The 20,114-nt window shown below is 31.2% G+C and overlaps 1 protein-coding gene and 1 long non-coding RNA gene across 2 annotated transcripts; both read left to right on the forward strand.

The window, feature by feature from the left end:
- The first annotated feature begins 2,931 nt into the window (after positions 1-2,931).
- On the forward strand, positions 2,932-5,555 carry LOC140452003 (uncharacterized). Its single transcript, XR_011952119.1, has 3 exons — positions 2,932-2,948; positions 4,288-4,357; positions 5,422-5,555. It is a non-coding gene; the product is annotated as an uncharacterized lncRNA (long non-coding RNA).
- A 9,218-nt stretch (positions 5,556-14,773) lies between these two features.
- LOC140452346 (uncharacterized) lies at positions 14,774-19,474 on the forward strand. Its single transcript, XM_072546546.1, has 4 exons — positions 14,774-14,897; positions 16,636-16,702; positions 18,304-18,373; positions 19,209-19,474. Exons 1-4 carry the CDS (start codon positions 14,858-14,860, stop codon positions 19,365-19,367), a joined length of 336 nt encoding a protein of 111 aa, XP_072402647.1. The 5' UTR covers positions 14,774-14,857; the 3' UTR covers positions 19,368-19,474.
- Positions 19,475-20,114: the final 640 nt, after the last annotated feature.

Here is a 20,114-nt window from a genome sequence, read left to right on the forward strand (position 1 = left end):
GTAAAAATGCTATAATATTCAACTCCAGAATATCACCCAATATAATACCTAAAGAAAAGAGCATTTGATCAGTGTATATTACTAATCGTACTCATACTAATGACATACTGCTGCAATACTTGTACACTGACGTACTCAAAGGTAAATGGGGAGATATGTGTTATGAATAACAAAGAGAGATCGCAAAATAATATAATGGATCCGGCGGAAAACCCAAATCACTAATGCAATCAACAGAATTAAATTTTTAAAATGACAGTAGATGGAAAGAACTAACAATAGATGGTACACCAAACTTACATTGTAATATTCAAGAAACATCAAGAGATCAAGACGACGTCCAAACTTAAGATGGGACTATGACATGCAACAAACAGGTAGAACATGGTACCATACCTCGGGGTGAATCCGGACAGTAGGGGAGAATTCGTACAAAGTAGCCTCTATCTACTTCTACGTCACTGTTACCAATGTGCGAACTCACAAATCAAATATATGTACTGAATTTTGTCGGGTCTAAGGTCTAAGTTAGTAGTCGAGATATACCGGTGTACGTGACATCGTATCGTTTTGTTGACTCATAGATACGTATTTTATAACCTTTAAATTTCAGGCTTTTTTTTTAATCTTATAAAGAAACTGCTGTACAAGAAAAACAATTATATGTAATAGGGAGTGACAAAAAACTGTTTAGTGGTTTGTTGACAATCTATGTATAAAATATTATAGTTGTATTCAGCCTAGTTTATTTTAGAAATTAATTTGCAAAAATATGTCTTCAGGTGGGTCGAATCTGGACACCATGATGCGACAGTACAAAAAAAAGTAGGTGTAAACTTCATGAATTACAATTTAGAAAATATGGAGAGAGCTATTTCTGATGCTAGGAATAAAATGCATGATAGACTCAAAGGCAAATCGACATTTCAACAAGGTGGACAAAATGCTCCTAGTGCACAAGAGAAAAGAATGATAGCAAAATGTATCATAAAATTTTATGAATGGGGGTTTCCCATGATCCGTTCCGATATAAAAGTCTTAATAAAAAGCTATCTGGACAGAAAAGGACAAACTATTAAGGTTTTTAAGAACAATATACCCGGTATCGACTGGTTTTATAATTTCCTTAATAGAAATAATGTTCGAACAGATCGTATGGTCCAAAACATAAAGCGGTGCAAGGTAAATGTTACACGAGAAACAGTTTTATACTACTTTAAGAAATTCAAAAACAGACTTATAGGCGTTCTCCCATTTCACATGGTCAATTACGATGAACCTAATTTAACTGACAACCCGGGTAGAATTAAAATGTTGTGACGCCGCAGATCAAAAAGGGTCGAAAGAATAATGGATTCGAGCAAAGCCAGCACAAAGTTATGATGACTATCAGCGGATCAGGTATATTTTTATCCCCATATATGGTGTACAAATCGATACACTTATATCCATCATGGGTAGAGTGAGGGCCAGAAGGGTGTGTCTACAATAGAACAAAGTCAGGCTGGTTCGACTCTCCAACATTCAAAGACTGGTTCGATGAAATTCTTCTCCCATATCTTAAAAAATTGCCAGAGAAAAAAGTAATCATAGGCGATAACTTCTCTAGCCATATGTATATACATGTTGTCGAAAACTACGAAAAGTATGACATTCAGTTTGTGATGCTGCCTCCAAATGCAACGCATTTGTTACAGCCGCTAGACGTCGCTTTTTTTTGCTCCATTTAAACTCGTAGCAAAATACCCTTACAGAATGGAAAACCAAAAATAGAGGATGAATTTTCAAGTCTAAGTTTCCTGGGCTATTTAAAAAAGCCATTGAAGCCATTGTTCATATCAAAGATAATATTACAACTGGTTTTAAATCTTGTGGAATTATTCCATTAAAGTCAGACGACGTCATCAAAAAGTTATCAGCTAGTGAACCTTCAGAAACTAAAAACCAAGACCACTGGACCTACACTCTTCAAAACTTTCTTCATGAAACTAGACAGGGCGCAACCCAAAAACGTTTAAAAACACGTTGCAAAAAGTTACAGGTGCCTGCAGGTAAAATGGTAAGCGCAGGAGATTTAGAACAACCATTAATCGGAGAAGAAAGGAAACTAAAGAATATAGAACAAATGAAATCGTAGGCTTCCACGGCCAGAGTCAGAATTATAGTTTATTCGTCTTCCGGGTTTGGACCGTGTCATTTGTGAGTGACCCAAAAGTGGGTTCATCTCGACGTTTCGCTACAATTGTATGTAGCTTCTTCAGGAGAACAAAAAGAAAAAGAAAACAAAAGACAGGAAGATGGGTAGTTAGCAACGGTAACTCAGTTACTCAACGCAACCAGAGGCGAATACTAACTACCAAGATGGGCATTTGGTCACAGTAACTCAACTACTTAACGCAGCCAGAGGTGAAAACCAAATGCCAGGACAGGGTTTCACGTCCAACAGCTCAGAACACTAACGCGTCGATAGGCGGGGAGTGAATCCACTCCCCGAGGCTTACAATATATGAAAATACATAGGTCTTTGTTTTAACAAAATTTAAAAGCTAAAGGTTTTATTTTGTAAGTATATTTTTTTAGCCTTTTCTTGTTTTTTGGTTTTTAAACATTATTTAAAAAGTTCATGATATATCTTCAAATATCTTTTATTCCATAAAAAAATTTAATTGATTGTTATTTTGTTTATTTTGTTTATCTGCGTTTTGTTTTGTTTATTTGGATTTATCTGCGTATCTGGCTACCGATTACTGGATCCATCTGTAGCGTACCACATTTTATTAAATTTAAAAATACAAAAACTTTAAGATAAAAGTTATTTCATTTTAAAAATTTCTAACAATAAAAAGCTGACTTGTGTATTAGAGCCATTGTTTACTTTTAGGTCTGACCGTGTTTGCTCAAAGAACCCTTGAGCCTGAACCCGAGTCTATTGACAATCCTGAGCCTGAGTAAGTAAAAATCGTACAAATAAAAGGCAAATTGCTAATAAAATATTTGCCAATCTGGCCTGTTTTATCAAAAATAAATTTTATTGTTAAAATTTCTTAGCCTCAATAATACATGTTTAAAGATTTAGTCCGCCCGATTGAAAATTTAGTTTCTAATACTGTACTAGAACCCCAAAAAATGAGATCATATCAAAAATGAGACTGGAAAAAAAAAGATGTTATTTTGGAAGATAATTAATTTTAGTTTCCTACTTAACAAATCGATATAAATGGATAATTTACGGTTACTGTCTATAAAAATGCCAAAAAATGTTTCCAGAATAAACGATACTGATCTGTAACGTCATTTATGAAAATAACAAAAAGTAGAGCACTCGATACTGAATCTTGTGATACTCTACGTAAATGCTTTTGTGACTAGAGTGAGTATAATTTGCTCTTACTGGTTGTTTCCTATTTTCCAAGTAGGATTGAAGTCAATTTAAAGAAGTACCTAAAATTTCGTAGAAATTTAGTTTTTTATCAAAATGTCGTGATTTATACAATGAGAAGCTTTGGCATAGTCACAAAAAACAGTGTCAGCGTAACGATTATTGTTCAGTGCTTGATAGACTTCAGGTAGTATAAAAATAATATCATCACTGGTACATTTATTAGATAAAAAGCAGAACTGCCTTTGTAATAAAATGTTGTTTTCAACGAGAGAGGATACAGTCGAAATTGTATAGAAAGCCGGGCTTTTATAAGTCTTTTAATAATTTTCGATAGTACCGGTAGTCAAACAATAGGTCTGTAGTTACATGCATTGATTTATTTTCATCACCTTTATAAAGAGGAGTAATAATGGCTGTCTTTAGGCACTCTGGAAGTATATCTTTTTTAAAGTAATCATTAATTAGTGAAACCAGGACTTCTTCATATTTTTTTGGGAAATTTAGGAAAATTTTTATGGATAATCGATCGTTACTACAGAAAAATTTGCTCTTGATACTATTGATTGTTTGGATTAGTTCAGAATTATCAACTGGTCTTAAAAAGACCGAATTCGAGACCTTTTTTGAATTCTGGAGATAGAAAGTATGATCTTGTTGTGGCAAAATAGTAGACGTTATATTTTTACAAACATTAAAAAAGTATTCATTTAGCTTTTTAGGGTTTGGAAGAAAAAATGGTTGAACCGGGTTAGTTTAATTTCTAAGATTGTTTATTATGACTGAGATTCTTTTGCAACATTTTTAGACCTCAATAATAATAACCTCAATAAACTTAATATTTTAAAAAATAAAGTCTATGAAATTGAGTTAATTGAATTAATAGAAAAAGTCGTTTCTTTCTACAGATTTGATTGCGACAACTGTATATTATTTACCACTGTTATCAAGGATTTAGTCGAAGATGGAGAAACCTTGGTAAGTTTTACAAGTAACACTATAGTCATCAAATGTGTGTTCTTAACTGAAAATTTTGTTTTACATGTTTTACAAACTTTTGTATTACTGGCATTAAATTAATCGATTTCATTACCAATAATTAAAAAATATTTAAAACATGCAATATTACGTGCATATTTTGAATAAAACAAAATCTGTATGTGAGAAGCTACAAATATATAACAATAAAACACTAAAAACTTGGTTTTCAAAACTTCCACAAAATTTATTATATTATGACTACAGTTGTTCCCGTAGAGTGCCTTTCTAAATTTTTGGTATGTGTTTATACTTTATAGTCTTTAACTAAATAGGTTGAGGAAAGGAGAATTGTTTGACTCAAATTTGTCATTCAGAATTAAATCTGTATCTTTTAATTTGTTCATTTTCATTGATTCTATCTAATAAAGATAGCTTAATGTCTTTATGTTGCATGTGAAGAATTTAAAATCCGTCATTAAAAGAATGATTATGATCTAGAAGGTGAAGTGCGTATGTAGAATCTGTTTTTCTATTATTGAAAGCCCTTTTATGTCCCGCTATTCGTTTATTAAAAGTTCTACAAGTGTAACCGATGTAAGTCCATTACTTAAGGTACAAATATATTTTTTCTTCATTTTCATACCGCTTCCGAGATAAGTGATCTATGCGATTGTCAGTATTCTTGCAATTTATTATATTTTATTAAAATTATAAGTCAGAAGTCATAATTGATGGACCATTTTTAAAGAATGCTTTGATATATATTCATTTTCGTTTCTGTCTATATTGTAACTTTGTTTTGTACATTTGAAAATCTTGCCATCTGTAAGTTTTGTATGAGATTTATCTCACTATTTTTATGTTTAATTTTCACATTTATATTTGGATGTTTCTTATTTAACTAACCTTTCTCTCTATTATTTTACAAATATAATATCACTTTTTATTCATTCATCAATATCGTATTGATATTACTCATAATCTTAACTCCTAATTTTTAGATACTCTAAATTTATAAATTTAAACTTTAAACTAAAATAACCGTTTTTCTGTTATTATAGGACGAAGTTGAAAGAGACGCAGACAGATTATGTGGTGTTTTACCAGGTGACTTGAGAGAATATTGTGAAGATAATTTGCTCCCAAAAGTTGATAGAATCTATGGCCAGTTACAGAAACATACACCCCAGGAAGTATGTGAAAATTTGGACTTGTGTTAGAGATTCATTAAGGATTTTTTTTAAATATGTAAATTTGAAAACGTCTAAAATAAATATTTAAATACAATAATTTTGTTCCGTATTAAAATCATATTTTTTTTGTCATAATTTATGCTTTCTTGTATAAAATAGCGAAATTTGAACCACTACTTGGGCGTGTACCTATACGTACAAAATTTAACTCCTTCAGGAATTAAATGTAAGGAAGCATAGACCAAAAGTCGGAAAAAGACTGTAATTTTTAAATCGTCATCTTCATCAAAATTCTCTTCAAGAATGAGGTAAATTTTTGGATGAATGGATGAGTCGGCAAATAATATTGTGCAATTTACAACCATACCAATTCAAAGCAGATCAAAAAACGTCAAATGCATCCTAAAAATTGTCTGGTTAGTGTGTATCACTTGTGGCAAATGATACACACTAACCAGATAAGGATAGACAGAGTATGATATATTAGGAAGAAATGATGCCCAATGCATGGAGGGACAGCGTAATGGTATCTATATATAAAAATGACTTTTGGAACTCTCAAGAACTATAAAGGTATGTAGGTAATGTCATAATATAGAGAATCGATGTTTGGCCAACAAGCGGGAAAGACGTGTTTTAGACACTCATTAATCATGCTAGTTAAATAGTAATTAATGAAGTAAATTTAAAAGTAATTAAGTAAAAAGCTAAGTGAAAGTGATTTGTATACTGACTATTGGAACCGTGAGTAGATAAAATATACTTTTTTTATCTATTTGGATTTAGATATTTAAGTAAATCACTACAACTAGTTATAATTATTATCCAATTTCCATGAACTGGTATCACAGCGAAAACTCTAAAACAACACCGGTTTTCGTCGGTTTAGTTTAGGTTTTTTGAAAGTTGAAAATAATGAAGATATTTAAACACACGAATGTTTATTCGGAATCAGATCAATCTGATTTAATGGTAATATTAGAAACCTCTGCATCGTTATCATCTTCGACTGTATTGTCGTACAAACTGTTTGAATTCGGTGTTGCTGCAATTAAAATTGCCTTTGCTTCATCGGAAAATGGCAAGATTTTCTGCTTATTTTTTGACCGACTACAATTGATGAGAGGATCAGATGCCAGAAGTAATTTATTAAAAACATCTCTGTTGCAATTAATTCTTAAACATTTTCGTGAAAAGTCAACCCGATATTTTCGAAAATGATTATGTGCTTCAGCGACCTCCTCGAACAATTGCCCTATTGGCAGAATTGTCTTTTCGATCACCTGCGCTCCATGCATTTTAAAATTGTCACTAGTCACACTTTAGTCTCTATCAGATATTTTGCCAGCTTTTGGATGTATTTTATTTCTTCTTTAGTGACATCTTTCCTTTCGTGGACAAATTAAGCTCTGATAGGTCTGCAAAATCTCACCGAAGGAGGAGAAGGATTTTGCCAAATGATTTTTATTGCTTTTCCATTGACAGAAACAACAAAGTTCACTAGAATAATCGAGCTCATAAATATATTTGAATCATTATCTGCGACTTTTTTAAATTTTTGCTTAAATTGAGTTTGGTGAGATCCATCACATCCCATTTTAATATTAAAAGTAGGTTGCTTTTTAGTGTCATTTAATGTATCTAAGACTTTTTTTAAATAATGTATAAGGCGTAAAGCCGTATGATCCAGCAAAGTTTGTAGTTCAACATTAAAACTGGTCTCCGTAACAGTTATTTTGTCATCATCTTGGTAGCACTCTTTTTTTGCCTTTTGCAGCAAAGAGTAATAAGGTTAGATGTACTTCCGTCCGAGTTGTAATAAGGTCCACTGGCTTCGTGTAAAGTTACCGTCTACAAATGACGATAAAGCTTCCTGTGGGGTATATGGTATATTTCATATCCACGTGGTCTTTTTTAGACGAAATTATCGTTCTGCTCTACTTGGCATTCGTCGGAGTAAAAGTTATTTTAATTATCTGTGAAACATGTTTATTCCCGGAAGTATCCTGACTTACACGCGCAGCAAACGTCAACTCCTCGACAGGTACGCAAGCCCGTATTTCTTCAGTTCTCCGCCGCTTGCTCCTTTCACTTAACTCGTGTAACTGTTTAACTGGACGACCGAGCTTAAGTGATAACCTCGAAGGAAGTTCTAATGATGTTTTAAGCCATTCTTCATTATGTTTTAGAAATCGTTCATCAGTATTACGGGCTGCCGCTTATTTCTGCTTAAAAATTGCCTTGAAATCCTTCAGAGAACGAGACAAAATACTCCTATCCTCCCTTGGACATGACGTCATCTGAGCAAGTCTATCTTCCAATAGGGTAAATTTTTGGTCAATTTTCTTTCCTTTGAATTCCATTAGGATACAATGTAGTTCCCGTCTGGTGATAGTTTTCACCTTTTTCACCAAGTATCTGCAAAAAAAATTATAAACATTTATTATAAAAACATATTTTTTTTAATTGCACCTACAAACTGTAAAAATAAAATGAAAATATAGGCTGCATTGGGGTGAGATTTTAATACTGTTTCGGTTAGGCAAAGATTCAAACTTTATTACCTTAACTTAAATGTAGTGCGACATAGCGCGACACATAAACAAAAGCACTAATGTTTTAAAATTTTAGTCAAAATACAACATTATTTAAATGTAAATTGGAAACACAAGTTTAAACGCTGAAACTTAAGGAGAAATTAAGTGTAATCTATTATAAAACAAAGTTCATACCTTCAACTTCCATATTCAGTAAGAAATTTTCTGATAATCCACCACACGACGACATACTAACAAAGAGAAATGCTGTCAACAATGACATGCGTTACAAACAAGTGCTGGGTTTTGACTAATTTCTAAGCGCGTGCGATGATAAAATTGGGTAGTGGGGTGCGCCCTGTATGAAGCGGTTAATGTACTTTACAAAAAGTTCGTTGCTTGTCTCATTTGGTAAATTTTATAAAAACTACTTATGATCGGTTTTTAGGGTCAAATACCCCTTAGTATAAAACTTAAATATCATTTTCGTAAATATCGGGTGGACTTTTTACGAAAATTTTCAAGAATTGATTGTAACACAGATGTTGGAAATAGATTACTTCTGGCATCTGATCCTCTCATCAATTGTAGTCGGTCAAAGAATAAGCAGAAAATCTTGCCATTTTCCGATGAAGCAAAGGAAATTTTAATTGCAGCAATACCGAATCCAAACAGTTTGGATGACAATACAGTCGAAGATGATGACGATGAAGAGGATTCTAAAATTATCAATGAATCAGATTGCACTGATTCTGAATAAACATTTATGTGTTTCAATATCTTAATTATTTTTAACGTAAAAAAAGGACTTATTTTTGTAAAATTGTACTTATTATTGTAAAAATAATAAAATAGTTATTTTTTATGTAATTTTTATAAAAATTGCAAAATGTCAACGAAATATTGTTTTTAATTATATTTTTTTATATGATAAGCCCCTAAATAATTATGACCGGTTTTTTATTTCAAATACACCTTAGTGGGCAGCCGTATTCGACCGGCGACATATTTTTTCAAAAATTGCGACTGATAAATGAAATTGGTGAAATATTAGTAATAAAAGTATTTCAGTTGGTTGCCAAATGCACTTTTTTCAACTTGGCATCATGGACTTTTTTAAACATTTTTTGTGGCAGTCAACCTGTTTAAAGACAGAAGTAAAACCAGTAAAGAAAAAGTGGTTAAAAAGAAGAGGGGGTTGTTAAACAAAGGTGAGAAAGACAAGAAACGAGACTCTGATCGGATAGGATAGGTGGCATGCTCATCGTGCTAAGGTTAGACACATAATGGTGCAGATGTATATAGCGAGAATAATGCATCAGTTTTCATTGGTGAATTATGGGTAAATTCAAAATTATGTTAGGGGTAATAGTAATAAATGTAGATGGTATCCCACTAATTATATTTTATATTCATACTTTTTTTATTCTACTCCGTATATGGGGCAGAATGGAAAAAATTAACAACTATGCATATCAAATACAAATGTCAACTATTGATTTTTGTATTTATTATTTTATACAATATTTTATTAGGCAATTTCTGCAGTTTGTTTTCCTTTTCAAAAAAAAATTAACTAAAGAAAAAGAAGAAATGCAGAGTGTAGTGATGCACGTATATTATCAGTGACGTAAATAAGTCATTCATAAATAAAATAATAATAAAAGTCTTGAAGATATATTACGAATAAACACAAATTTAAATACAATACAAAAAGATAAAAAAAATTTCAATGAGCTTGTTGACATATTATATTAAAAGTTATTTCCGAGTTGTAATACCGCTTTTAAAACTTTATTGACATAACAATTAAAAATAAGTTCGCAATTATATAGCACTGATTATATTTTAATTTGACCACTTGAAAACTGCCTAAAATGATAATTCGACACCTTATATTTGCACCTATCATTTTTTCATGGTCACTTCTCTTATTTATTTCCTATTTCTTTTTTCAGGTGCTCAATTAAAACGATAGGAATTAATTCCGTAATTCCGTTATAATTTGTAGAGCCGCTGTAGATATTGTCCATAAACCACAGGCCCTAATACCATTATTTTTTTTTGAGCGCTCTCGAGTTTATTGGTAGGATAACTTTCTTATCGCAGGCTTCGGACGGAGCGGTAAAACGCACAGATACTGATAAAAGAGGACAAACGACTGAAACGACTGTAACGACTGATCGTGCGAATCACAGATTGTATACCTATGTATACACACATTATAATATATACTGCGCTCTTTTATGGGTATATAGAGTTGCACACTTTTCTTCCACTTATTATTTTTCATTCCACACACACTACGTGGAGTAGTAAACGCAGTCCCATGCATGTGTAATTTATAACATAAGTTTCGTTCGCAGTATGAGTAATAGACGCTTTCAGAATCAGTTCAAAATCCTTATAGTAATCAGGTTATACCCCTTGACCACCTCGAGCACCAAACGAATTTCCAACTACCTTCAATTCAGTCGTTAGTGCCTGGTTTGTTTTATTTAACAGCCTAGCCTGATTTGTAAATAATATTTTAATTTTTGGATAGATTTATGTCCTATGAAATGGGTAAGTTCCAGCTTGGTACCTAAAGATCTTTCTCTATCCTATAAATATTATTGTTTTAGAGATTTGAACGAGGTTTTATATTTTCAACCAGAACTATCTACTAGTGACTACGTGGGTAATGGTGAAGATGGCATATTATTTAGATGGAATAACAGAAACAACCGGTAGCAATTTTTAGGACTTGTCAAAACAATGAAAAAATGGATTTTATGTTAATGACCTTTTAGAAACTAAAAAAGTTCCAAAAAACCTTGGAAAATGAAGAAAAACGCGAAAATTGAAATATTACTACAAAAAATGTTATTAAAATATAAAACTGCGTATCTATCTAAATCTATTCGCGACAATCCTGAACGACTCTGTCTTATTCCCAATAAGCCACTGGAACACTGTAATATACTTTAAGGAGTTCAGCCAATTGGTTTGACAGTCTTTGGTTCATCCTAAAATGCTCGACAGCCAGCTCATCGTCGAACTGTGGTACGATGGTTCTAAAGTACCCAACGGTTTGTGAGAACTTAGACAAGTTCCAGTAGGTTATTCAAATAATAATTGCAAGACAGACATCTTGTAGTCTATAACAAAGTTTATTCTGTTAAAAAGATAACCAAAATGATTAATATTTTGTTCATCTTATTTGCATTTGCGAGTAGTATCGCTTGGTAAATTGTATAGAATTCTCCTGTTAATATAGTTGCAGTTCTGGAATTCTATGTTTGAGAATCTCTGTGTTGTTAATTATTGCCACTACGACTCCATTTTCGGTTTTAGACGTGACTGTGTAGTATACTGTGTAATCGGAATGGTAGTTAACTAGATTTCTGAAGAGTTGTATACTAAGATTAGGGTTGGTACAATTTTTTTAAAATTGTAATAGACTTTAATTGACCGCTAGAATTTTTATAACCCAAGGTGAAGGTGAAGATGAAGATATATCATTGTATTAATATAAGGGTGGAAATTGCTTTCAGTTAAGTAGGTTTATTGCATGATAGATTTTGCGGAAATATGGAAAATTGAACTTTGAAGAGTCGTTAGCCATGGATATATCTAAAATGTTATTTATTGAAATTCTGTTATATAGAGTTATGGTAGAAGTGTAATTAAGCGTTAATAGCTGCCTACAAAGCTCTGTAGTAGGTTTACCTATTTCAGCTTGTATGCTATTTATTGGGGTTGTTCAGTACGGTTCAAATATAATCCTTAGGGAGGTGTTATGTAACGTATCCAAAGGTTTTAACATTGTTGTGTTGGCAAATGCAAAATCAGCACGTCCGTAATCTATTTTGGAACGAATTAAGGATATGTTTAACATGAGTAGTGTTTTACCGTCAGAACTCCATGTTTTGTGAGCTAGGTACTTTAACAAGTTAAGGCCATCTCGACATGAAAGAACTAACTGCTGGATATAACATTTCCAATTTAACTCTTGATCAAATATCACTTTTAGAAATTTTATTTCGCTTGTATAGAAAAGATTTTGGTTTTCAAGCATTAGGTTCGGTTTATGTTCGATGTGTCTTTTTAAAAATATTATTTTTTTGTTTTATTAGAGCAAAACCTGAAACCGGTTTTAAGAGACTAACTTTATAGTTGTTTGGGATGTATCCCTGAATTTTTAAACATAAACTACTTTATCATGTAATTCAACTAATTAGATTACACATAAAAAAAAACTTAAAATATCATTAAATGTGATGAGAGTCTGAAAATGAATTGTCGATGTGCATTGGATGGAAGTTTGTCTCTCACTCGTCATTAGGCGGTTATTTCCCTTCCTCGCTCCGGTGGCGCTGCTATCTGTCGCGAAGAATCCACAATCGCGTTCGCAGTTCCGCGGCCTACCCCCGTTTAAAAGTAAAACAAATGAATATAGTTAGGAAGGAGTCTTAACAACAGTTTATTTAAGTGTTCTTGTAATATTGATGCAGATCCTTGTGAGATTCCGTTCTGTTGTACTCTAAGATAGGATATAGCACCATTCGTTCGGACTTGAAATGTTCCTTGATTTAAAAAATTGTTTATGTGGGCCAAAATGTTTTCTTGCTTTCCAAATTTTTTTAGGATAATTAATATATGATATTTTCACACTGTATCAAATGCTTTAATTATGCCATACATTTTTGCCATACTTTTTTGATTATTTTTAAAAGCTTCGTGAATAGCGTTTGTTGGTGAACAAACGCTGACAAAAGAACATGTTGATAATATAGGACAATATGATTTTAGTTATAGTTTAGCTTTATTTAATAATAGAAAGAACAATGGCATTTTTCCAGATTTTTAAAAATGATTTTTGTGACCAAATACTAATAAAAATTTGTAATACAAACTTTTGAGCTTATATGAGAAGTTTTTTAATAAATTGTATTGTTATGTCGTCTGGACCGGGTGAAGTATCTCTCATGCTATTAACTGCTTCTTGAAACTTCCCATTACTAAGAGGTGTATTGAAATGGTTAAATTCGTCTGGATGCCTCTCTGGACTGCCTCCTCCTGTTGTTTGTAAGTTAAGAACTCTTTAATCTAATGTAATATAACTCTTTAACTCTGTAATTTTGGCTGAATTAGAATTTTGATAGGTATCAGCTAGTTAATTTACTATATCCTGTGGATCAGTTAGTAACGTATCTTCTTTTTCTAGGTTTACGATTTGTTGGTAAGTATGCTGTCCTGATATTTTTTTAGCTTGAGACATTTGAAGAAAAACCCTGAAACATTTGAAGAAGCAAGCAGTAACTTGGAAAATGTACCAGAAGTCCTTCCGGAAAAAATATATATTACAATGACAAAAATGAAAAGCGGTAAATCAACTGAAGTAGATGGAATTACAGTAAAACTGCTTAAATACATTGGCACAAAAAAACTTAAAAATCTTAGCGCGTATATCTCATAACCGTCACAAATCAAGATACATATCAGACCTCTGGAATACAGCAAATAATAATTCTCATAGGCAGCAAAGAGGATACCAAAAACATCAGCTCCATAAGTCTACTATTAATTATATTCAAGACGTTCACAAAAATCATCACCAACAGATTGACAAATGTATTAGATACTGCATAGTCAAGATGGCTGGCTTTAAAAGTAGATTCAGTAGTCTGTAAATTCCATAAGCTACAAGAACTAATGAGTAGAGCTAAAGAATATGAAATATCGCTTGCCCTAATCTTTTAAGACTTAAAGAAGACTTTCAGTTCTATACATCACAGGAAAGTAATAAAAACTTTCACCAAATAAGGCACTAAAAATCTATACATAGAAATTATAGCAAAAATATACTACAGAAAAGCAAAAGTTTAAGTAAAAATTTATGAAAACACTCCTTTTCCCACTACACAATGCGTCCGTCAAGGAAACGCAATATCCTTAAAGCTTTTCACCGCAACCCTAGAATATATACTTAGAAAAACGAGCTGGCGTAACAATGGCCTGTCCATTCTTATATTACTTCTGTCATTTGCAATTGGCTGACAATATCGTTTTACTTGCTAATACTTTTGCAGAACTATAAGAATTTATAATCGATATAATCAACCGAAATGCAGCTAAAAATGAAGTTGGCCTAAAAATGAACTTTACTTAGATTATTTTTTGGTTAAAATGCTGTAATATTTAAATTTAGAATGCTACTCCATCTAAAGAAAAGAGTAGTTGATCAGTGTATATTACTAATCCTATTCATACTAATGACATACGGCTGCAAAACTTGTAATATACTACTCGTTTCTAAGTCAAATTTTCAGACTGTAGAATTAATAAAGATAAGATGACTTATTATGGTAAGCGTGGACCCGGTAGAAGGAGAATATCATGGCTGCGGAATTTAAGAACATGGTTTAAGAAAACCTTAACGGAGCTGTTTCGAGCCGCAGCGAGCAAGGTCATGATTGCCAATATGATTTCCAACATCCGAAACGGATAGGAACCAGAAGAAGAAGAAGACTTATTATGTAGATTTAATATCAGTAAAACATCAAATTTTCTGTAATATCTTAAATGTTCATTAAGTTATAATAAGTGCTTCACCTTATCGTCTATGGAAATCAAAGCTAACAAATATAGAAATGTAGTGGGGAGTATTAACACTAACAAAAAACGTAATTAGTCAAGTGGTCCTTTTTGTTAAGTGGTTGGCTTCTTATTGTATATAAAGCCAAACTGACGATGCACATTATTGTGAAATACAATTCTCAAACATGAAGACTACATTGGTTTTGACTCTCTTGTTCTGCGTCGGTAAGCAATAAATATTTTTTATGTTTATTCAGTATAACCGTTTTATTATCCTTAATTGGTAATATTTGAATATTGTATACTACTTATTATTTATTTTTATCTGTGTCAAAAGTACACAGATAAAAATAAATAATAAACTAAATGGTTCTTAATTCCGCTTGTGTTACAAACCGGATGTACTAAGTTTCTCAGGGTCAGAAACCAATTAGGCAATTTTAAGAGGGGAAAAAATAACAAAACTGTTAAAGCCACAAATATACAGTAGAAACGCAGATGATTATTATTACAAGCAGCTGATATTGTTAGCAATTTGGCAATATGTTAGGCCTCACTACACGCTTAGGTTGTGCATCCAACATCTTCTGTTAGAACTTACGACTCGCAACCAAAGGTTAATACAAGCCTATATATTAACTTAATTTTCTCATTCTTTTTGATCCTAATTTTCACCTATTAGTATAACTCTTGTATTATTTTTACTAATTGTCATTCAATACTTTTGTAAGTACTCTATTGCATATTTCTAATTTGATTTGAAGTTATTTTTTATTTTCGGCCAATATGACGAAATGCTTAATCTTAAATTTCTATAACGCACATGCATCTTTTTCACTTTTACGGTACATTTTTTAATTATTTCATACCATGTATAGAATAAATTGCGTTGGACTTGTCTCCTTGTCTCAGACCCTTAATTGTAGTTATTGGTTTTTGATATTCTTTTTAAACTTATATCATAATTCAAGTGCTGTTATAATTTTTTTCCTTAACAATACCCCTAACATTTTGGTATTAAAACCTTTCTTCTCTATATTTTTTCATAATTTTGTTCTTGGTATTGCGTCAAAAGCCTTTTTAAGGTCTATATTCAACAAATACATTTTTTTCAGTTTGCCGATATTTTTCTATTATTTGTTTGATGTAAATATATAATCATGGGGCTCTTTTCAAATGTGCTTTGTGATTCCTCAATAAAGCTGTCAAATGATGAGTCCATAATACTAGTGTATAGGTGATAAATCAATCCTTACAATATTAGGTAGTTTTTTTATGGTAGTAGAATTTGTAGGCTACCGGTTTCGAGGCTTACAATATATGAACTATCATCAGGCCAAATTACATAGTTCTTTGTTTAAACAAAGACTAAATGATAAAAAACAACAACATGAAATAAAGAATGAATACCTAATACAAAAAATAAAAATAAAAATGGAAACAATCAACCAAACAACTGCAACAGGTTATTTTCTTCTTGATAGCAGTGAGTTTATAATATTTCTTGAAAATATTCTTTCCATTTGTTAATTATTTTATTTTCATCTGTGAGAATTTCGTTTTACTCTTCATTTTTGTGCCTCGCTTTTTTAATGTTTTCGTTAATTTTAAAACTTATATCAAACAGATTCTAATTGTCTTTACTATTAGTTTTTATCTTTTTTTTTTAATTTTGTACTTTTGTCCCTTTTTGGTTTGGTAACAAATTCTTTTACTAATCTCATGCATTTTTTAAATTCTTCAAATTTTTCTGCTGCTTCTTAAAATATCTTTTATTACACAAAACAAAAACAAATTGATTGTAATTTTTTTATTTGTATTTATCTGCGTATCTGGCTACCAATTACTGGATCTATTTGTAGAGTACCAAATTTTATTTTAAATTTAAAAATTCAAAAACTTTAAGATAAGAGTTATTTTATTTTAAAAATTCTTAACAATAAAAGCCATTGTTTACTTTTAGTTCTGACCGTATTCGCCAAAAGAACCCGTGAGCTTGAACCTGAGCCTACCGATGATCCTGAGCCTGAGTAAGTAAAAATCGTACAAATAAAAGGCAACTTGCTAATAAAATATTTTAGTTTTATTAAAAATAAATTTTATTGTTAAAATTTTTATGCCTCAATAATATATTTTTAAAGATTTAGTCCGCCCGATTGAAAATTTACTTTTTAATAGTATACTAGAACCCCAAAAAATTAGATTGTATCAAAAATGAGACTTGAACAAAGAAAAATATGTTATTCGGAGGATGCTAAATTGATTTCGTTCGAAACAAATCTTATTGCATAGCAACCTGGGGCTAGTTTCTTATTTAACAAATCGATATGAAAGGATAACTTAAGGTTACTGTCTATAAAAATATTAAGAAATTTTACAGAATACACGATACTGATCTGGCTGTTATTGAGAAGCAAGGTCTGAAGAGCTCCTTCTTAGGATGATGCTTCTGCTTTATCTATGTTAACAGAGAGTAAATCGGATCCGGTTCTTATTTAAAGTAGATCATAAGTTATAATTGCATAAGGAGTTGCAATATTAAAGTTTCTCCAGATGATACTGGTATCATCAGTAAAAAGAAAAAAATTTCCGTCAATTTTCAAGTTGGTAATGTCATTTATACAAATAACAAAAAGTAGAGGACCCGATACTGAACCTTGTGGTACTCTACTTAAATGCATTTGTGACTAGAGTGAGTATCATTTGCTCTAACTAGTTGTTTCCTATTTTACAAGTATAATTGAAGTCAATTTAAAGAAGTACCTCGAATTCCGTGGAAATTAGTTATTCTATTAAAATGTGATTTATACAATCAAAAGCTTTGGCAGTCACAAAAAAACAGTGTCAATTTAACGATTATTGTTCAGTGCTTGATAGACCTCAGGTAGTACAAAAAATATATAATCACTGGTACATTTATTAGATAAAAAGCAGAACTGCCTTTTTAATAAAATGTTGCTTTCAACGAGAAAGGATACAGTCGAAATGATATAGAAAGTCGGGCTTTTATAAGTCTTTTAATAATTTTGTGTACTACTAGGAATGAATCAATAGGTCTGTATTTGCATGCATTGATTTTCATCCCCTTTATAAAGAGGAATAATATTGACTGTCTTTAGTCACTCTGGAAGTATACCTTTTTTAAAGTAATCATTACTTAGTGAAACCAGGACTTCCTTATATTTTTTGGGAGATTTAGGGAAATTTTTGTTATTAATCCATGAGTACTACAGACAAATTTGCTCTTGATACTATTGATTATTTAGGTTAGTTTAGAATTATCAACTGGTCTTAAAAATACCGAATTCGAGACATTTTTTAAATTCTGGAGATAGAGGGTATGATCTTGTTGTGGCAAAATAGTAGACGTTATATTTTTACGAAAATTAAAAAAGTATTCATTTACCTTTTTAGGGTTTGAAAGAAAAAATGTTTGAGCCGGGTTAGTTTTATTTCGAAGATTTTTTATTGTGGACTGAGTTTCTTTTGCAACATTTTTAGACCTCAATAATAATAAACTTAATAAGCTTAATATTTTAAAAAATAAAGTCGACTAACGAAAATTAAGTTAACGAAAGACTAACGAAATTAAGTTAGTTGAATTAATAGAAAAAGTCGTTTCTTTCTACAGATTTGATTGCGACAACTGTATATTATTTACCACTGTTATCAAGGATTTAGTAGAAGACGGAGTACCCTTGGTAAGTTTTATAAGTAACACTATAATCATCAAATGTGTGTCTATAAGTGAAAATTTTGTTAGTTTGAAAAGTTAGTTAGTAGTCATAAGTAAAAATTTTGTTTTAAATACATTTTGTATGAATTAATCAATTTTATTACTAATAATTAAAATATATTTAAAACATGCAATATTACTTACTATTTAACTGGGAATAAGCCACAATTAAAGGTTAAAATACGTTTATTGACGTTTCAATTTCCACTTCGGAAATCGTTCTCAAAATACAAAACCTTTTGTTTTGTATTTTGAGAACGATTTCCGAAGTGGAAATTGAAACGTCAATAAACGTATTTTAACCTTTAATTGTGGCTTATTCCCAGTTAAATAGTAATTAATTTAAAATGCCACAAGAAAATAGCTTCAGAACAATGCAATATTACGTGCATATTTTGAATAAAACAAAATCTGTGTGTAAGAAGTTACAAATATATAACAATAAAACGCTGAAAACTTGTTTTTCAAAACTTCCACAAATTTATTATATTATTTTATGACCATAGTTGTTCCCGCATAGTGCCTTTCTCAATGTTTGGTATGTGTTTACACTTTAGAGTCTTTAATTAAATAGGTTGAGTAGGGGAGAATTGTTTGACGCAAATTTGTCATTCAGAATTAAATCTGTATTTTTTTGTTAATTTTCATTGATTCTATCTAATAAAGATAACTTAAGGTTTTTATTTTGCATGTGAAGAATTTAAAATAAGTCTTTTAATTTAAAATAAATTAAAATTTAAATAGTCTAAATTTATAAAGTTAAACTTTAAATTAAAATTGCCGTTTTTATGTTATTATAGGACGAAGTTGAAAGAGACGCAGACACATTATGCGGTGTTTTACCAGGTGACTTGAGAGAATATTGTGAACATAATTTGCTCCCAAAAGTTGATAGAATCTATGGCCAGCTCCACGAACATACTCCTGAGGAAGTATGCGAAAATTTGGACTTGTGTTGAGATTCATTAAGAATTTTTTTAAAAATATGTAAATTTGAAAACGTCTAAAATAAATATTTAAATACAATAATTTTATTCTGTATTAAAATCATATTTTTTTGTCAATATTTCCTGCTTTCTTGTATAAAGTATTTAGCGAATTTTGAGTCACTACTTGGGCCTGTATACGTACAATATTTAACTTCTTTAGGAATTAAATGTGAGTATAGACCAGAAGTCGAAAACTAACCATAATTTTGAAGTTATACTTCTATACGCGCGCTCGACGTTGGAAATTTGCACGGGAGTGAAGCGGTGAAATCATTATATATGTAAGATATGAGTAAGAGAGAGACAGAAGATAGGTTACCTTGTGAAATAAAAAGAGATGAAACTCGTAGAGGTGGGAAATAATCAATACAAATCTATAATTTACATTACATTACATTACCGCTATCGATAGTCTCACACCTTTAGACGTTAGCTTCGAGCTAAATCACCTCGGTCATAATTATTATGTGTAACGTCGTATGTGTGACGTATTTTCATTTTTTAATTTCGCATAAAGTAAAAACTGATTGACCACAATAAAGCAAAAATGTGAATAAAATAATTTAATTAATAGTGATTATTTAATCTAAAGTTTTAAATTATTAACCAAGAATAATTTCTACTATGATTTGAGGAGTTTCATACACTCTTGTCACGGAATAATTATTAATCCTTCGTGGATTAGTGGTAAGAATTCGACACTGCGACACAAACGTA

The sequence above is a fragment of the Diabrotica undecimpunctata genome, chromosome 10 (assembly GCF_040954645.1).
Source record: "Diabrotica undecimpunctata isolate CICGRU chromosome 10, icDiaUnde3, whole genome shotgun sequence".
NCBI lineage: Eukaryota > Metazoa > Arthropoda > Insecta > Coleoptera > Chrysomelidae > Diabrotica > Diabrotica undecimpunctata.

What these genes read in the sequence shown, in the direction of transcription:
- LOC140452346 (XM_072546546.1), top strand. Translation starts at nt 14,858, where the DNA reads ATGAAGACTACATTGGTTTTGACTCTCTTGTTCTGCGTCG. An exon ending in GACTCTCTTGTTCTGCGTCG is followed by an intron (nt 14,898 to 16,635) that starts GTAAGCAATAAA and finishes GTTTACTTTTAG; the next exon opens with TTCTGACCGTATTCGCCAAA. An exon ending in ACCGATGATCCTGAGCCTGA is followed by an intron (nt 16,703 to 18,303) that starts GTAAGTAAAAAT and finishes TTCTTTCTACAG; the next exon opens with ATTTGATTGCGACAACTGTA.